Genomic DNA, 17,065 nt, shown 5'->3' with positions numbered 1-17,065 from the left:
TAATTCGTTCCGGAAATGTGCTCGTAATCCAAAGCACTCATATATCAAAGCGAATTCTCCCATTAGAAATAATGGAAACTGATTATTCGTTCCACAACCCAAAAATATTCACATAAAAATTAATACGAAATATAAAGTAAAAATATATAAAACGAATTAACCTGCACTTTACCTTTGAAAAGAATCGTGGATGGTGAGAGGGAGACGAGAGAGAGGAGAAGAGGAGGGTTATTTTGTAGAACGACTTTCACTATAACAGAATCACCGCTATCTGTCGGCTCATTGGAATCTTTTTCTTTTTGTGCGACTTTAACAAGGGACCTATCCAATGACAGCTGCTTCTGCCTCCTTTTCGATTTCGTGGAAATGTGGACATTACATTGTCGTTAAACAGATTCATCACTCGCACTGCTATGCCCTTATTCGGGCGGTGCTTTTCTACAAAATTTTGACAATATGAGTGAGGCACACCGACAGACCGAGCATGGGAGACGATTACCCACAATCGCGCAGCGAGAGAGAACATAAGAATTTTACAAACAAGAGGAGGCCATTCGGCCCATCAAGCACATTTGGGGAGAACTTAATAGCTCAGAATTAATATCTTATCTAGGTCTGATTTAAAGGAACCCAGGGTTTTAGCCTGCACTACTTGAAGAGGAAGACTATTCCATATTCTACACGCTGTGTGAAGAAGTGCTTCCTCAAATCCAGTTTAAAATGTTCTCCTGCTTATTTCCACCTATGGCCACGAGTTCTTGTATTTGAACTAATATTGAAGTAACTATTTGCACAGCATCCAGACCTGTAGAGTCTTGTATACCTGGATCAAGTCCCCCCCTTAGTCTCCTTTGCTTGAGGCTAATCAGATCCAGCTCAGCTAACCTCTCCTCATAAGACATTCTTCTAAGACCAGGAATCATTCTCGTAGCCCTACGTTGAACCCTTTCCAAGGCAGCAATGTCATTTTAAAGGTATTGTGACCAAACCTGCACACAATATTCTAGGTGGGGTCTTACCAAGGAATTGTATAATCTTAGCATCACCTCCCTTGACTTACATCTCTAGGTGTGTGGAGTTTAACCCAACATCCTATTGGCCTTTTTAATTGCTACCCCACACCAGTGAGAGTGTGACATGGAAGCATCAACATACACTCAGAGATCTTTCTCAATCAGCTAGCTTTATTTCAGTGGAACCCATAAAATATCTGTACTTTATATTTCTGCTCCCTGCATGGATTACCTTACATTTATCTACATTCAATTATCTGCCAGGTATCAGCCCAGTCGCTAATTAAATCAAGATCCTATTGTAGCCTCTGTGCTGCTAATTTAGTGTCTGCTACAGCACCCACCTTGGTGTCATCTGCAAAGTTAACCAGTTACTGTATGCATTGGTGTCAATATCATTAATGTAATTAGGAAAAATAGTGGTCCTAAAATTGAACCCTGCAGTACCCCACTATAAACGCAGGCCCACTGTGACATTGTGCCTCTAATAACTACTCGCCGATTCCTGTCTGTTAACCAGCTTTCGGTCCAAGCTGCTACAGTTCCTAAAACCCCTGCAGCTTTGAGCTTAAGCAAGAGCCGTTTGTGGGGTACAACATGAAAGGCCTTCTGGAAATCTAAGTAGATCACATCGTAGGCCTTTTTGTAATCAATTTCTCTTGTAGCTTCCTCAAAGAACTCGAGTAGATTAGTTAAACAAGATCTACCTCTCCTAAATCCATTTTGGCTATCCCTCAGAATGGTATTTGAATCCAGGTAATCTACCATTTGGATCTCCCTTGGATTATAGCTTCCATTACTTTTCCAGTTATGCAAGTTAAACTGATTAGCCTATAGTTTTCTGGATTACTTCTATCCCCTTTTTTGAATATGGGTGTTATATTGCCAGAAGAGAGAAGAAACATCAGCTCAGTTGAGATCACGTGACGCTAGGCAGACAAAACGTGTACATAATACTCGTATTGCAAGATCTCACTCGTTTATCAAGTTAAAATTTATTACAAAATTTTGATCGTCTTGCAAAACACTCGCAATCCGAGATTTGACTGTATTCAGAAATCCATGCTGCAGGTAATTGGACTAGATGATTGTGACTATGATTTTAAATATAAACATCCTGTATAATCTCATTACATAAAGGATATGAAAACAGACAATTTGTACAAAAATATGCTGATTGAAGGTAAACATTCACAGCTCTAAACATCTTCCTTAGATAAGCCCCAAATCTTTATAAATATTCCCATTCCTTACCAAGCGGGTTTTTCTTTAACCACCATAATGCATGATCCTCCTCCAGCCACTAGGTGGCACAGTGAGTTCTCGGTCCATGCTGGGGGATGCACTCACATCTCCTTGCCCACCGTATTGCACGTCACCGCAGATGGGCTGAGCGACAAGGGCTGCAGCTGTCTGTTGCCAGCGTGCGTGAAGTTAGGCTTTGCTTTCCTGCTGACTGCAGGTGAGTCGGGACCCAGCAGGCTGCCCTCTCCACACGGCCTCCGTTCCACCCTGCCCCTCACAGGTCCAGAGGCCTGGCCGTTGGGCTCCCGGTGCTGCCCGTTCAGGTGCTCAGCCTGGACCAGGGGTTGCCGGTCCTCCTCCTCCGAGATAGCAAATACAGGCACACCCATGCTGGCCTGAGGCTCTGCCCCTGGATCCCTGGCCACCGGCTCGGGAGGGGCCGGCCTGGGGGCGAAGGGTCCGCCTTCCGACGACCCAGAGAAGAGCCCAAAGCATGGCGCTGTGAAGAGGGAGCGCCTTAGGTTGCTGCCAGAATTGAGCCGGCGTTGCCTCTGAGCCGGCAGAGCCAGTGGGTAGGAGGCGGAGCTCTCAGATGACTGGGTGTGGTTACAGGAGGCTCCACCCTCCAGGTGACCATCTGAGAACACCTTCCTGGCCTTGCTGCCATGACAGCCTGAGCTGGCTGAAGTCTGTGAGGAAACCACAAATGGTAAGGACGTGTCGAGCGACACTCGCTGAGGTAAGGCTAACGGCGGCGGCTGACCGTGTCCACCAGCTTGGTGAAGGGGCTGCTGGGACCACAGCCCGCCCACTCGCACTGACGCTGAGGCAGCGGCCGCAGCAGGTCCTGGAAGGTGCGTACGCTCCAGGCTCGTGGCCGTGTCCTGCTGCCGCCGTCTGGCTGGGCCGGCAGCGCGCTGTCGCTGTGCCGCAGGGAGCGGTCTCTCTGCGGGGACAGCAGCACAAGAGCAGGAGGTTACAAGAGCAGCATGACTTTTATAAAGAGGATTTTTTTTTTAAAAGACACAAGCCAACCATGATGGCTTCCCAGGGAGCCATAAACCCCACAGATCACGGCGGCAAGGACAGCTACACGTATTCAATCATTTAATTGTTGATCATTTATGTTTCTGAAAAAGAGGCTAATCTCTCCAATCCATATTAATCAGGCCGCTAATACAGACACGGGTAATTTTTATGGGGCTGTGCTGAAGGTGGATTATTCAGGGTCTGACTTGTTCTGGAGTACATTAGCTCTTAAAGACACGCTTGGGGCTTAAGTGTGCCTTGCCTAGTCTGAGGGATAATAGTAAAGCCAGATTTAAAGAGATTACTGGAACAGAAAGAGCCTTTATTAAAAAAGGCGACTCTGAATGACCGCTGATCTGTTAATATTGTACGCTGGGCAGTTATTAAAGTGGGCGTCGGACCCCACACCCCCGCACCCTGGGCCCAAGTGTTCGGTCAACACAAATGAAACGGAAACCAAAACAGACGAGAAATGTTTATGATCAAAAACTGAAACAACTCCTGTGAAACATACTCCTCTCTACAGACAAAGTCCAGAGACAGTATCTGTATTGGGGGGTGGTTGGGGGGCAATATTTTTCACAGCTGTGGAAGCAGCTTGCAAAATCTGGATAAAATGACACAGAAGAAGAGCAGCTCCATGAATCTCTATCAGGGGTTCTCAAACCTTTTGATAAAATTTTTGTTGAAATTCAGAGGTCTGGAACAATTTTCAATAATAGAATAGAATTTCAGGAACTGAATTAACAATAACTTTCAATGTAATACATTGTATTACATTGTAAATAATAATAATGGGGACTTTTTAACTTGTTGTTTGGTCCAGATTCTACAAACTCCTGCTCAAAACGAAGATGGACACACCTTCACACTGACAATCTGGGGATGATTTATTACTGGTAACCGATAACTTGTTGGTAAAGGGCTGTAGCAGATAAACAAGCTTGCTGATTCGCTGATTAATAAAGGCAGATGTTAACCAGACTGACAGACATCCACACCCTGGGATGTTTCTGATCATAAACGGCCAGTTTAACTCCGAACCAGCTTTTGGGTGGGGACATCTTAGATGGTTAGTGGAAGAGGCCGTCAAAGGCCACTTGTTTTAGAGGAAGAAGGAATCTCTCAGACTTGAAGGTGGGGGGCGTTTCTTCATCCAGGATGGACTGTTCAGTCCAATGTTCATTTCATAGTCAAAAACTATGATGAAAATTATTCATAGAAGATTTCTGACAAAAACTATGATAATATGAATAAAAATGAGGAAAAATGTCAAGAAGAGATGAATTTGAAACTGATTCAATCAGAAGTAGTCTCTTTAGTTAGTGTTGACTGTGGGTGAATCTCAATATGTGTACTTGACTGTACTTGTGTTCTCACGTACCCATTTTACGTCATCTTCCATTGCCGAAGACCAGTGTGCATGAAAGGATAATGTTGGTCTACCCAACTTCAAAGGCGTAAGAGATGCGGTTATGGCTCAAAGGTCTGTCCGTGAAGTCTTCTGTCATAATGTCTGTGCTAGGCTTGGCCGAGTGTGAGGCGGCCGGGATGAAGATCAGCACCTCCACGTCAAGGCCATGGTTCTCGACTGGAAAAGGGTGCATTGCCTTCTCTTAGTGGGGGATGACTTGCTGCCTCAGGTGGAGGAGTTTAAGTATCTTGGGGTCTTGTTCATGAGTGAGGGAAGAAGGGAGCGGGAGATCGACAGATGGATCGGTGCAGCATCGGCAGTAATGTGGACACTATCTTTCTGTTCTGGTGAAGGTGGAGCTGAGCTGGAAGGCAAAGCTCTCAGTTCACCAGTCGATCTACATTCCTACCCTCATGAGCTTTGGGTGAGACTATGCATACAAGCAGCAGAAATGAGTTTCCTTCGCAGACTGTTAAGGCACCGCCTTAAAGATAAGGTGAGGAGTTCAGACATTCGGGAGGAGCTCAACGTAAGGAGCCTTCCAAAGGAGCCAGTTGAGGTGATTCAGGCATCTATCTAGGATGACTCCCTAGGGCGGACCCAGGACACTCTGGAGACATTATAACTCTCACCTAGCCTGGGAACACCCTGGAGGAGGCTAGGGTGAGGGTGGTCTGGGCATCCCTGCTTAGACTGCTGTCCCCATAACCCAACCCTGGATAAGCGGCAGAAAATGGATGGATGGATGGATGGGCTTAGCCAAATTTTATCATAGGGACCCACTCCCAGCTCAGCAATTTTTCCCGGCAAGATTTAGAAATTCAGAAATACTGGAATAGTGTTGCTTTTTAAAATACTGCGTAATCTCTGGATGGTATGAAAAATTAGATACTGGCCAAACCATTCAGGTTCAAGTAGGAAAAAAAAAAAACATACCAACATAAATAATTTAATACATTTCACATTTGTGAAACTTGACACTGCATGGAATGAATAGAAACAAAATAGTCAGTTTTACTTTTAATGTGCGTGAAAAGTTCACTGTCATGAACTTAACTAGGTGTAGGATGGGGCCACCGTACTGGGGGCACACAGCGGCCGCCCCCCTCCCTGCCAGGAGACCCCTGCCAGCACACGGCCCGAACACACTGCAGATTCTTGGCAGGTCTCAGCATTGCGCACAGATCCATCCACCCCCCCAGCCCCCCCAACGCCCGACACCCTCCCCCTCCTGACAGCACTAGGCTCTGTCCTCAGAACCTCACCGTATGGGGACAGAGGGGGGGTCCACTCAGAGGGGGGCCCGTGCCAATCATGAACACCTCGTCCGCCCCCAGGTCCAGCTCCATCAGCCCATCGGAGGACAGCTCCAGCTCAGGATTATGGGAAATGTCAGGCCCACCAGTGACGGACCCAGAAACTGAAGAGAATAGGAGGTGGGTGCATGGTTAAAAAAAAAAAAAAAAAGGACAGCCCCACCCCCCTGCACACACAAGAGCAGAATCACACACATACACATACACGTTTGTATTCATATGTTTGTGGGGTCTCTCCTTTCATTTTTATGGGAAAAACCCTAATACCAACAACGACAATTATATCCCCCACCCAGCCATAACTTTATCCACATTTTTAGTTTTTTGATTACATTCACAGATTTTTTATTAAATTGAGTTTCCTCTTGTGGGGACCAAAAAAAATGGTCCCCACGTCAAAATAACAGGTTCTTATTACATTGTGGGGACATGTGGTCTCCACAATGTAATATGTATCTGACCCACACACATAAGCGCAAAAGAGCACAGACCCTGAAAACACAGCTTTTTCCTCAGTGTGCCTTCTGTATTTCAGGGCCACCGTAGTTGTGGGTTAATGGGTTAATCACCACAGCCACAGGGGCTCACACTAGAGAGACCTCGGACTGTTCTGGAATTACCAAACGAGCGTCACTGACTTCCCAGCAGCCCCCCCCCCCCACCTTACTTCCAGTAAACTCCCTCAAGCTCCCGGACGGGCAACCAACAGTCATTTTCACAACTGCTTTTTGCAGCGGTGAAAACGTGAGGCGCAGAGCCTGGCGGGCCATGAGAAGTGCCACACGGGGACGGGGGGGGAGGTCATGGGGTCAGAACATGGGGGCACAAACTGCCTGAGAAAGAACAGAGGGCCAGGCAGTGCCGGCACAGCTCGGCAGGGTCAGTGAGGCCACGCCTGTCCGGGCCGCTCCATCAAGGCCAGCCTGTGGGCAAGAACAATTAAGGGGGCACCAATTAAGGCAGAGCACCATTACCGCGCCGGTGACGTCACTGCCAGCCCTGCTGGAAGCGGCTCAGGAACTCCCCCTCACCCCCCCATTCAGGATACAGAAAGGCAGCCGGGCCATGGGCCTGCGAGGAGACCCCCACCTGTGTGAGGCAGCCCGGGAGGGCCACCCACGCTTGCTCCATCGGCGGTCACCGTGACGTCGGTGCCCTGAGGGCCCACCAGCTGCAGCTCCCTGCTGGGTCGCCCACCGTCCTGCCAGCGAGAGCAGAAGCCGTGACCTCAGGTGACCGTGGAGACGCCCGCAGCTGCGACTTGGCGGGCGGCGCCAGGCCACCATTCCAGGGGCTTCGTTTACACGCTGAGCCACGCAGCCACCCCGGCACTCCCCAGCACGCGGGCAGACACGCCAACGTCTGGCCCAGGAGACAGATGCGGGCAGGTCAGCAGAGATCATCCCCCCCACCCCGTCTGTGTGTCGGACTGAGCCTTTGAAAGGGAGCGGGAGGGGTGCTGTGCGGGGCAACTGAGCCCGGCAAACTGGGCGGCACGAACCCGTCCTGCACATTAGCAAACCTGCTAAGGAATGTCTGCCTGTTTTTTTTTTTTTTTTTTAACACCGTTTACCTCCAAGCTGTTGGATGAAAATGAGTCGGCTGCTTTCCTGCACAGTTTCGGCCTGCAAGACAAAGAGAGGCACAATCAGGGGAGTAACGGGGCGGGGGGAAGGGGGAGGGGGGTCACCGAGAGAGGCCGAGGTCAGTCCACGCGGTCATACTGGGCCGGGCCGGGAGGGGAGGGGCAGGCAGCCCGGCAGGCAAGGGGGTTCGATTGAAATGTCGCACCTTTCCCTGTGGATCCCCCACCACACGTGAAGGGATTGAAAGGAAACAAGGCAGTTTTGATCATTCGCTCCCGCTGCCCTCCAGCTGTCTAGTTAACAGCGTCTTTTCTCAGCCCTAATTACCGAATGGTTCGAGCCCTTGTCTGGATAAACACATGACTCATATCCAACAATGGGGGGAAACCCCCCCCCTCAGGTTCTGTTTTTAAATGACTCTGGCGACTCCGCCCCTCTCGTCTGTCAAGCCGCCACGTATCCGCGGTAACCTGAGCGGTCCTCTTTTCATCACGAAGCCGCCCCCGTGAGAAACCGGACTCACAGTCAACCGGCGGCCCTTTGACCTTCAAGTGTGTTGGGCGCCTCCCGCTGGTGAACGACCGACAGGGTGCCCCGCTCACATCTGGGCCTCTCACCCCCCAGTAGCCCCCACAAAATACCTCCCCCTTCCTCTCCGTGCCCCAATCTGAAGCCGCTGCCGAAGAAAGATTTCGCTTCTGTAATAAAGTGGCCTTTAACTGCGCAGAGAAAGCTGCCAAATTTGCGAGTGTGAATAGAGGGACCTCAAGTATCACAAACATGGCCAGTGATGCCCCTTGATGTTGACACACCTCACGGAGCCAAGAGCCTGCCAGGAACGGTTACTCTGTTGCCCCGAACCGGGAGTTTGTGCACTCCGATCGCGAAGGACGACCTTCATCTGGGACGCGACCATTTTCGATGCCTCTGCACCCCGCTCCTCCCATAAAGGTGCACATCACAGGTGCCAGGGATACTCTTTGACCGGCTCTTTTGTTGAAGAACATAACGTACACTTTACGAGCCGCAATCCCCCCCCCCCCCCCCACCGCCGCCCCCGCCTTTTGAGGTTGAGGCTACTTGTAAGCACCGAGCCTCAGGGCGGCAGGATTAGAACATTCTGGAAAGCGACGCGTTTCCACCCTCCGGTAACCCGAGCATGCTGAATGACGGCCGCCCACGCCAGCGAGGTCAGCTCACGCTCAGGGCCGGAACGCTGCGCTTTGAAATGCCGCGTGGGGCCTGCGGGCGAATCGCGAAGGCCTCCGTGCAACGCAGCATGACAGTACCTGAAGATAACACAGAGGGCGCCGGTCAGCACTAGGATAAAGAAGGCTGTGCCACCAGTTGCAGCCAGCAGTGTCTCCTTCTGGCCAGCAGGAGGCGTTGGGAGACGCTGGTCGCTGGTATCACTGCGGTTCTGGTAGCGGAAGAGCAGCGCAAAGCCACGGCCCCAGTGTGTGGTGGTGATCAGCTCCACGATGACCTCCACCATCTCCTTGGGGGAGCCGAACACCAGCTGACGGCCTGTCGGGTTATTGGAGCCGCAGAAGCGTGAGGAGAAGGTGATCAGATCTGAGATGTACAGGACGTCATGGGGGCAGGAGTCCATGGCTGGGGTCCCTGTACTTAGTTCCCCTGCCCCCCAGATAGACATTGGGGTTAAGGGGGTCCTGGGCTCGGTGTGGCGCCCCTCGGGATCTGGGTCGCCATCTCCCCTGGAACCCGCCGGCTGAGTACTAGGATGTGCGAGTGGTGGGGAGAGTCTGGACTGCTCCTGGGTCACCACTGGTTTGACGTCTTCCTGCTGAGGATCACGGGCGTCCATGTCTGTGTGATTCTGGGCTGTCTGAGGAAGTCCTTCATCCACAGGCATGTCACCCTGAGCAGGATCCCCTTGAACAGGCATGGCAGGCTCAGAAGTGTCCTCATCCACAGACCTCCCCCGGCTCGGGGTCTCGAAGACGTCAAAGTCAAACATCTCCATGACCAACTGGTAGCCCGCAGGCACAAAGAACTGCCACACGCAGTGCGACCCCGAGGAGTAGTTGTAGGGGAAGCCGGGGGAGAGGATGAGGCCCTGAGTGTCCACCACATCCACCACGGCCCCGCAGCCAAAGTAGACCTGGGAAGAGAAGGGAGAGCCGATGACGTGTGGATGAAGGCAGCCAAACTCCCATGCGGCAGGATGGACATCCAACCCGTGCGGGGAGGGGCTCACATGCCAAATAAAGATGCCCTCCACTCAGCCCACTTTCAAACCCACTGACCGACAGTTCCAAGGAACCTAAAATTGTTTGTCTGTGGAAATAATTCCTAGTCATTGAAACAAGATGGTTCAAACACAAACATCCTGGAGACGGTTCCCCTTCCTGTGGAATAAACTGATCCCTTGATAGGGCCGCAGCACAGTGCTCAGGACCCCCGAAAGGGCGTGATGATGCACCCGTCTTTTACTTAGCTGACGTCTACCCTAAGACACGCCTCCCATCCATTCAAAGTCAGCATTTCAAGTACCTCGCCCAAGGGTTCAACAGCAAGTCATAATCCCAGCACCGTCCTCTTACGCTACTTCTTGTACCCAGAGACGAGCCGCCAAGTTCATCACTCCAGTGCAAATGATGGGCGATTCAAGGTCTGACGAGACCCCACCCAACTCGCAACAGCGCCACCTGCAGAGGTGATGACGATGGTGCGGAAATCGCCTCGCGACCTCGGAGCAGCCTTCTGCCAACCGCTCCGGTGGCACATCGGGGCAGCACCCTGACGCAGAGCCCAGGGGACGGGGGCTCTGGCCACGTACCCACACATCCCATCTCTTGTTACGCTCTCAGCAGACGGGCGCTGTTATTGAACCCCCCCCCCCCCCAAATCCCTGAGTACCAAACACCAGGGCCTAATTGAAGACATGTTGCCTGCGTGTCTGCCTTGTGATTTGAATTTCAAAGCATTCCTAGTGGCCTGTCCTTCGCAGCTCTCCTCCTGCATCGCACATTAGCCTCCCTCCCTCCCTACGCTCTCCCTTCCCCTGCTGTGAGCCTCCGTCGAGCCCTTGACCGAATCATGGGGGTTCCAGCACTTGGAGCCGACCGCTTGCACGGGGCCACGGCACGTCTGCATTTTGGTAATAAAACGCAGGTTGGCTGCGGACACCGTCTGGGTCTGAAGGGTTCAATCCCCCTCAGGCGAGGGATGAAAGCTGCTCCACTGGCAACCCCAGGGAAACAATTCTAAACACACAGCCAGTAATGTGTCCCAGGCATGCAGGGTGCAGGGCGGGGGACGGGGGGTGCGGCCAGCCCTAATGGTGGCCAGATGTCTGTCCAGGACAGCCAGCTGGGGCATTTACTGGCCTGTCCATCTATATGCTGGAAACTGGCGGGGAAGGAAGGAGAGGGTGGCCACAGACCGGGTGATGTCGCCCCTCTGTGGCAAAACAGGAAATAATAACTCTCACGGGAGGTCTCCACGCGCCCTTGCCGCACACGACTCACTCAGGGGACGGAACAGCAGTCAAAATGTCAGTCTCCTCTCTACCGGCCCCGAAATGGATAGACACAGCTGCACAGCGAGAGGGGGAAAGGGAGGGAGAGAGGGAGAGGTGGACTGGCTGCTCACAGTCCGCCGAGGTCTGTAAACAAAGACACGGGAGACCTTGAGGTCCAGATGTTTCACGTGATGCTGAAGCAGTAGATCAAACATGGATCTCAGCGTGGTGGATCACGACCTGTAAGCAAGCCCAAAGGCCCCACCCCCCACACAGCCCCCCACAGCACCCTCTGATGCCGTTAAAGCTGTGTGCCCGCTTCACGGCGGCCCACCACCTCAAGTTAGAAAACAAACGCTACTGAAGCGGGAAGGAGAAAGACCCGGGAGGCCGGCATGTATCGTTCCTGAGCGAGCTTCACGGTGCTATCCCTCTGGCAAGGACGGGGCGGTGCTGTAATTACCGCGACACCCCACAAACGGGTGTATGCTGAGCCCTGAGCCCTGAGCCCTGAGCATGGTACACTACACACGAATAGGCCAGGCAGGACACCCTATAATTGGAGCGGCACATTCTTATGATGCCAAGCATCTCAGCTCCGTTACATCACTGGCTCACGCTGGCCGAGCACTAATTAATCAAGGACGCCATGTTCCCACGGGGGTCTGGCGGCCAGAATGCGGATAACGGGTTCTTTTAATGCCATTGTAGCAAAGCAGTCTTGCCGAACGTGACTGGCTCTCCCCAGTTGAACTGCTTGGGTGGGATAGTTCATGCGGACGTGAATAAGACCGAGAGACACGAAACGGGGCGATGTTCTCACAACCCCCCTATTTAAAGTGCACTTGGTTTCTCCCATGATGGCCTGTACTTCTTCTCCAGCTCAATGTGACGAATTTAGGCTGTCACTGACTGCAGCAGGGTGACAGCCTGGTACAGTGCACCCAGATACTGACTTAAAAGGAACGGGAGACGGAAGGGTGTTACTCCAAGTCACTTAAAGTCGGGTTAGGGGCTACCAGGATGTGCAGGATTGCAAGAAAGTAAACCGGCCTTTTCTAAACCGTGCCGCGCTTCGTCAAGCTGAAGGTCTGCTGCTGTCGGCTGGAGATCAGAACAAAGCGTGCAGTCTGCTCAAGGCTCGCTGAAACCGTCTCCAGAACACGGCGTGTGAGATTCGCCCAGTCCAGGGCGCTCTTTGCGTTCCATGATTTAACAGTTTTCACACCATGAAGGGAAGGTGTCGTTTCGCAGGGGACTCACTCATCCACAGGCTCACTCATCCATCCTGCAGAGAAGAACCCTTCTGGTGCACCGGTTGATCTAACACTCAGATTAACGTTTGCAACTAAACTGCCCCCATCGGCTGCTTAGATTTCCTGTTATTCTCCTTTATTTTCTTGAGGTTTTAATTCTGTTTAATTCCTGCCAATTTAAGTGCCTGAGTGCGTTACGCAGTGCTTCTAGCTGCCCCCATGCTTTCTAAGCAACACCACCCCCCCCCGCTGCCCCCCAATCAGGACGCCAGCCTCGCAGACTGCACACACACGCACGCACACACACCCCACTGAGGGCCCCTGACAGGGGAGGCTGTTTGCTGCTTTTGAAAAGTGAGACTCGCACTGTAGCCACCTGGGGGGGCCAAGGGTGGGAGGCGCCTTTCGGGTGAAGGGTAGGGAAGGCTCAACTTCAGCAGAGATCCAGTCATTCTGCCAACAGCAGCGTGACCAGGACTTCCCCCAGTAGCAGGTCAAGACTGGGGGACATGGGGGACAGGTACCATCACACTGGGGGGAGGGCTTCTGCTGGCCTGTTATCAAGTGACAGAAGCAAGAGCTGCATCATACTGCCCGTGGGAGGGGGGGCAGGGTAAATATGATACAGAACATGAAGGGGGGGGGCGGTAGAGGTGCCAATTACAGAAGTTTGCAAAGATATTTCTATAAAGGGTACACTGTGATCTCACCCCCTGACTGTCCTGGGGGGGGGGGGGAGGCGTGGCCCTTTAAGAGCAGCGTCAGCACCACAGCACAGCCTGACACACAGGCCCTCCCCCCCGGTCCTGTGGCGTAGCTGTCCCATGATGTCAGTGCCCCCATCCCCACCGGTCGCCTGGGCACACTTTACAAACAGCAGCCCCCCCCCCCCCACGCACATCACTACAGGCCCCAAACACGCCGCCACCCCCATCTTTGACACCTTTTTGGTTTCAGCAGATTCCCCATTTTTGCATTTTCATGCAAACGGGAGACAAAAGTTGACCCCCCCCCCACTCAGATTCACATTATCAGTGACCTATGTCCCTGCTGTCCCCACCACAGGAAGGGGAGGGGGACACAAGGGGCCAGGTGACCCTTCACAGGCAAGGGGGGAGCCATCCTGCCATCAGCCATCCGACTCACCTGGCTTGCCTGAAACGGGGTGGGGGGGGGGGGGGGGGGGTGACAATAGTCATGACAATAGTGGCCTCCATTCTGCAATTAAAACCCCAAGCTGTCACTCAGCAAGGTGGGGGGGGCAGTAAGGTGAGAATCATGGCAAGGGGGGGGGGATACAGCAAATGGATTCTCACAGTAGGAGGCACCACTGTGCAACGTGCTGTAATCATTCTGCCAGTCGTGTGAAGAACCTGAAGATGAAAGCCAAAGGCTCGAGATGCACACTCCTGGGACGCAACCGGCCGTCAGCTACAGGCAGACCCAAGTGACACCCGAGACCCTTTATTATGGGCCTGTGTTACGGACCAAAAAGCTTAAACCAAGTCCTGAACATCCACTAAGAGGGTGACTCCCTGCTGTCCTGCTTCAGACAGCAGCCAGAGCTGTAGCAGGAGGTGCAAAGCCCTCGGCCACCCAAAATCTCTCTCTCCTTTCAAAGCGTCTCTGGGGGATGATGCTGGTGAAAAACAGCAAAATGTGAAGAATGCACTCTTTTGCCTGCCAGACCCTCACTCACTGGCTAGGAGAGCTTGTGGGAAGCCACTAGGGTCAGTTTATTACATTGTTTTTGGGATGGAACCTGAAGCTTTTATAATCAACGCAGGGCTGTTTGGGCAAAGTATTGTCCACATACTAAACGTCACACAATCGAACCAGATGCCTTACCCAAAACCCGGACAGAACCGACACCTGGGAGACCGCAGCGTGACTGCTAGCCAGGGAGACCTCACACACAGTCAGCAGGAACATGGGGCGAACCACATGTATGAAAATGATTAAGTGGGAAGAAGCCGTCCTGCAAACTGCACGCTCACGCCTCCCGCGCGCCCGGCTCAAGCCGCGATGCGCACGTTTAATGCGCGGTTAGAGGTTACTCTGTGCCGATTAGCATGGCTTGCATGACAGACCCAAACCACCAGTGTGAGTGAAAGGAACCACCAAAACACCAAACCTTGGTCATACTACTAATGCACATCCCCAACACTGGCGTAATGATCACCCTCTACAGCTTTCATCTCCAATACAACTCGCCATCTAAAGGACACAGAGCAAAGAAAAGTATCTTTCATCCAAGTGTCTACATAACCTGGCCAGTTTAAGGACGGATCTGAAGCGGACCGGACCGGAACGCCAGGATAACATGTCATCAAACACTACAGTGTCAAAGACCGACCCGTCGTATACTTAATGCGGTACCTGACGTACCGGCTGATGTGGGAAACCGAGTTAAACACTTCGATCACACCGGGTTAGTTACTTTTCCAAACTTGAGAAACATACTCAACAGGACGATCATGCGGCGCAAAGCCGCCGCCGCCGACGTGCAACTGCGCAGCGTTTTTGAGAACGAGATGCGTGCTTTAAAGCCGGAGATTCAATCAAACGCCAAAATACATTATATCCTCAGTGAAAGAGTCAAAATTACGACTATCTCCCAGCCACAAACACAGGTTAACCCACAAACCTGGGTGAAACTTAATTGTGCTTGCTCGCAAAGATTTCTGAAAAAAATAACAGACATGCAAGAAAAAGCGACTCCCCATCACTCACCTTCTGCGCAGCCCCCCCAGTGACCAGCAGAAGGTACGCTGTCACTATCACTCGCGCCCGACTTGCCGTGTTTTTGGCCATTTTCTCAGCTTGGCGACGCAGAACAGCGCACAGGACAGAGCAACAGTCCGACAGCCGCACGCTCCCGTTCTCCCCATTCACCTGAAACGCGGCGACGCGCCCTCGTGCATACGCAAGCGTGAGTGGAGCGCGCCTATGGCGCTGTCACAGTCCCCGAGCGTTACTACTTTGTGTTGTAATGTTGAGAAAAACACAACTATTATATGCATTGTCGGGAAACTACAAAATGAATCCTGAACATTTCTTTCCACATGTAATTTCTTTGGATTTGTTAACAGTAATTCTGTTTTGAATTAAGTCATTTTAATTGTAATTTAAACATGTATCGATAATGCGAACTATTAGTTTTTAATTACGTTATAACGTATATTTGCTACTGTATGTTTTAGTGCTTGTAATATATCCCATTGTTAATGGCTGGACTGTGCATTTTACATTTTCCTAGTACAATCCATTTGTCGAGCTGCGTCTGTTATTCTTTTTCATAAGTAGACTAGCGTAGTCAATTTTCGCTCGCTTTATTCTGGATGCAGTGAAAATCTCCAAGAATAAATGTAATGTGGACCACGTGTGGTTCATGCAATTGGGTCATATTAATTACCTTCGCTAATTTCCGGTGCATGGCGCGACGGAACACCCTTCCATGCCGTTCAACTTATCTTAACAGCTTAATCGCCAAACTCGTAAAAAGCACCCTGAGTGTCGACAAAATGGGTTTTGTACTTATTCATTCGTTTATTATTTACCAAGTCTTGAAATATAATAGCTGGGGTCATTTAGGATAGGAGTAACTCTGGGGGCGGGAAGGTCAGAAGGTGGAGTAATCGTTTCATGTTCAACTATGAGTCGCCTCTTTTACGGCCACTTGAAAATTAAAACGCTGGATGTTAATAAATCACAGCATTACTGCAAATGAGTTGTTTATAGACAAGGTGATCTTTTTTTTCATTTCATTTGTGGAAACTTCATTAACTTGCACTAAGTTGATAATTAATTATGCTCTTTGTTTTTCTCTTGAACGAGAATAAACGTCTACAACAGAGAAACTGGTCAATCTAAACACTGGGAACTCTACTCCTATTCCAGGTGATGGAACAATGAAGCAATTGATTCAGGAACCAATGTTGTTATTATTCCATCCATCCATCCATCCGTCTTTCAACCACTTAGGGTCACACTACTACTATACAGCTATTAACTATTGTTATTAAAAATAAAGCGTTGTATAGTAGTAACGGGAGTACTCAAAGAAAACCCCACGATGACATGGTGAGAATATGCAAACTCTACACACATGGAACCCTAGCAGAGATTCGAACCCATATCTCTGCCAGGGTTCCATGGGTGTGGAGTTTGCATGTTCTCCTCATGTCATCGTGGGGTTTCCTCTGGGTACTCCCTCCCCCAGTCCAAAAACATTCTGAGGTTAATTGGAGTTAGCAGATTACCCATAGGTGTGAATGGTGTGCGAGGCACACAACAACGTGCTCTTCGAGAGTCCTTCTTACAGGGCTAGAGATAACGGGATGTACCAGTAGGGGGAGACAGAGTCCATCGCACTAAGTCCATGTACCTACTCAGGGGGAGATACTGTACCAAGACGTGCTCAGTGTTTGGAGAAGTCAAACGAAAGAAACAAACCAGATGTGTTGAGACGATCCTTGGAACAGAAAATAAAAAATCCAACTTTATAAAACATTATATAAATAGAAGGAATATGGTTTTATATATAAAATAAGCATTAGCTCAGGCAGACAGCCTGACACTGAGAACACAATGTCCCAATATGTCGGTGTTTGCAGTTTTCTAAGATGGCAAATCGGTAGGGTAGGTTTATTCTTGATGTGACCGAAAAACAAACGTCAAAGTGATCACAGATGCGCGCGTTCTCATTGGAAACAGCAG

At 50.8% G+C, this 17,065-nt stretch overlaps 1 protein-coding gene across 2 annotated transcripts; it reads right to left on the bottom strand.

The window, feature by feature from the left end:
* Positions 1 to 1,988: 1,988 nt before the first annotated feature.
* On the bottom strand, positions 1,989 to 15,701 carry LOC111844142 (uncharacterized). 2 transcript variants are annotated; one of them, XM_023812323.2, is made up of 7 exons: positions 15,080 to 15,701; positions 8,893 to 9,728; positions 7,591 to 7,642; positions 7,107 to 7,218; positions 5,967 to 6,121; positions 3,022 to 3,204; positions 1,989 to 2,947 (listed from the first exon to the last, which is right to left on the bottom strand). In XM_023812323.2, exons 1-7 carry the CDS (start codon positions 15,158 to 15,160, stop codon positions 2,360 to 2,362), a joined length of 2,007 nt encoding a protein of 668 aa, XP_023668091.2. In that variant the 5' UTR covers positions 15,161 to 15,701; the 3' UTR covers positions 1,989 to 2,359. The 2 variants fall into 2 exon arrangements, with proteins under 2 accessions (XP_023668091.2, XP_023668093.2); XM_023812325.2 differs by having other exon boundaries at positions 15,242 to 15,701.
* Positions 15,702 to 17,065: the final 1,364 nt, after the last annotated feature.

Source organism: Paramormyrops kingsleyae, chromosome 2 (genome assembly GCF_048594095.1).
Source record: "Paramormyrops kingsleyae isolate MSU_618 chromosome 2, PKINGS_0.4, whole genome shotgun sequence".
Taxonomy (NCBI): domain Eukaryota; kingdom Metazoa; phylum Chordata; class Actinopteri; order Osteoglossiformes; family Mormyridae; genus Paramormyrops; species Paramormyrops kingsleyae.
This window is presented reverse-complemented; position numbering and strand designations above follow the sequence as displayed.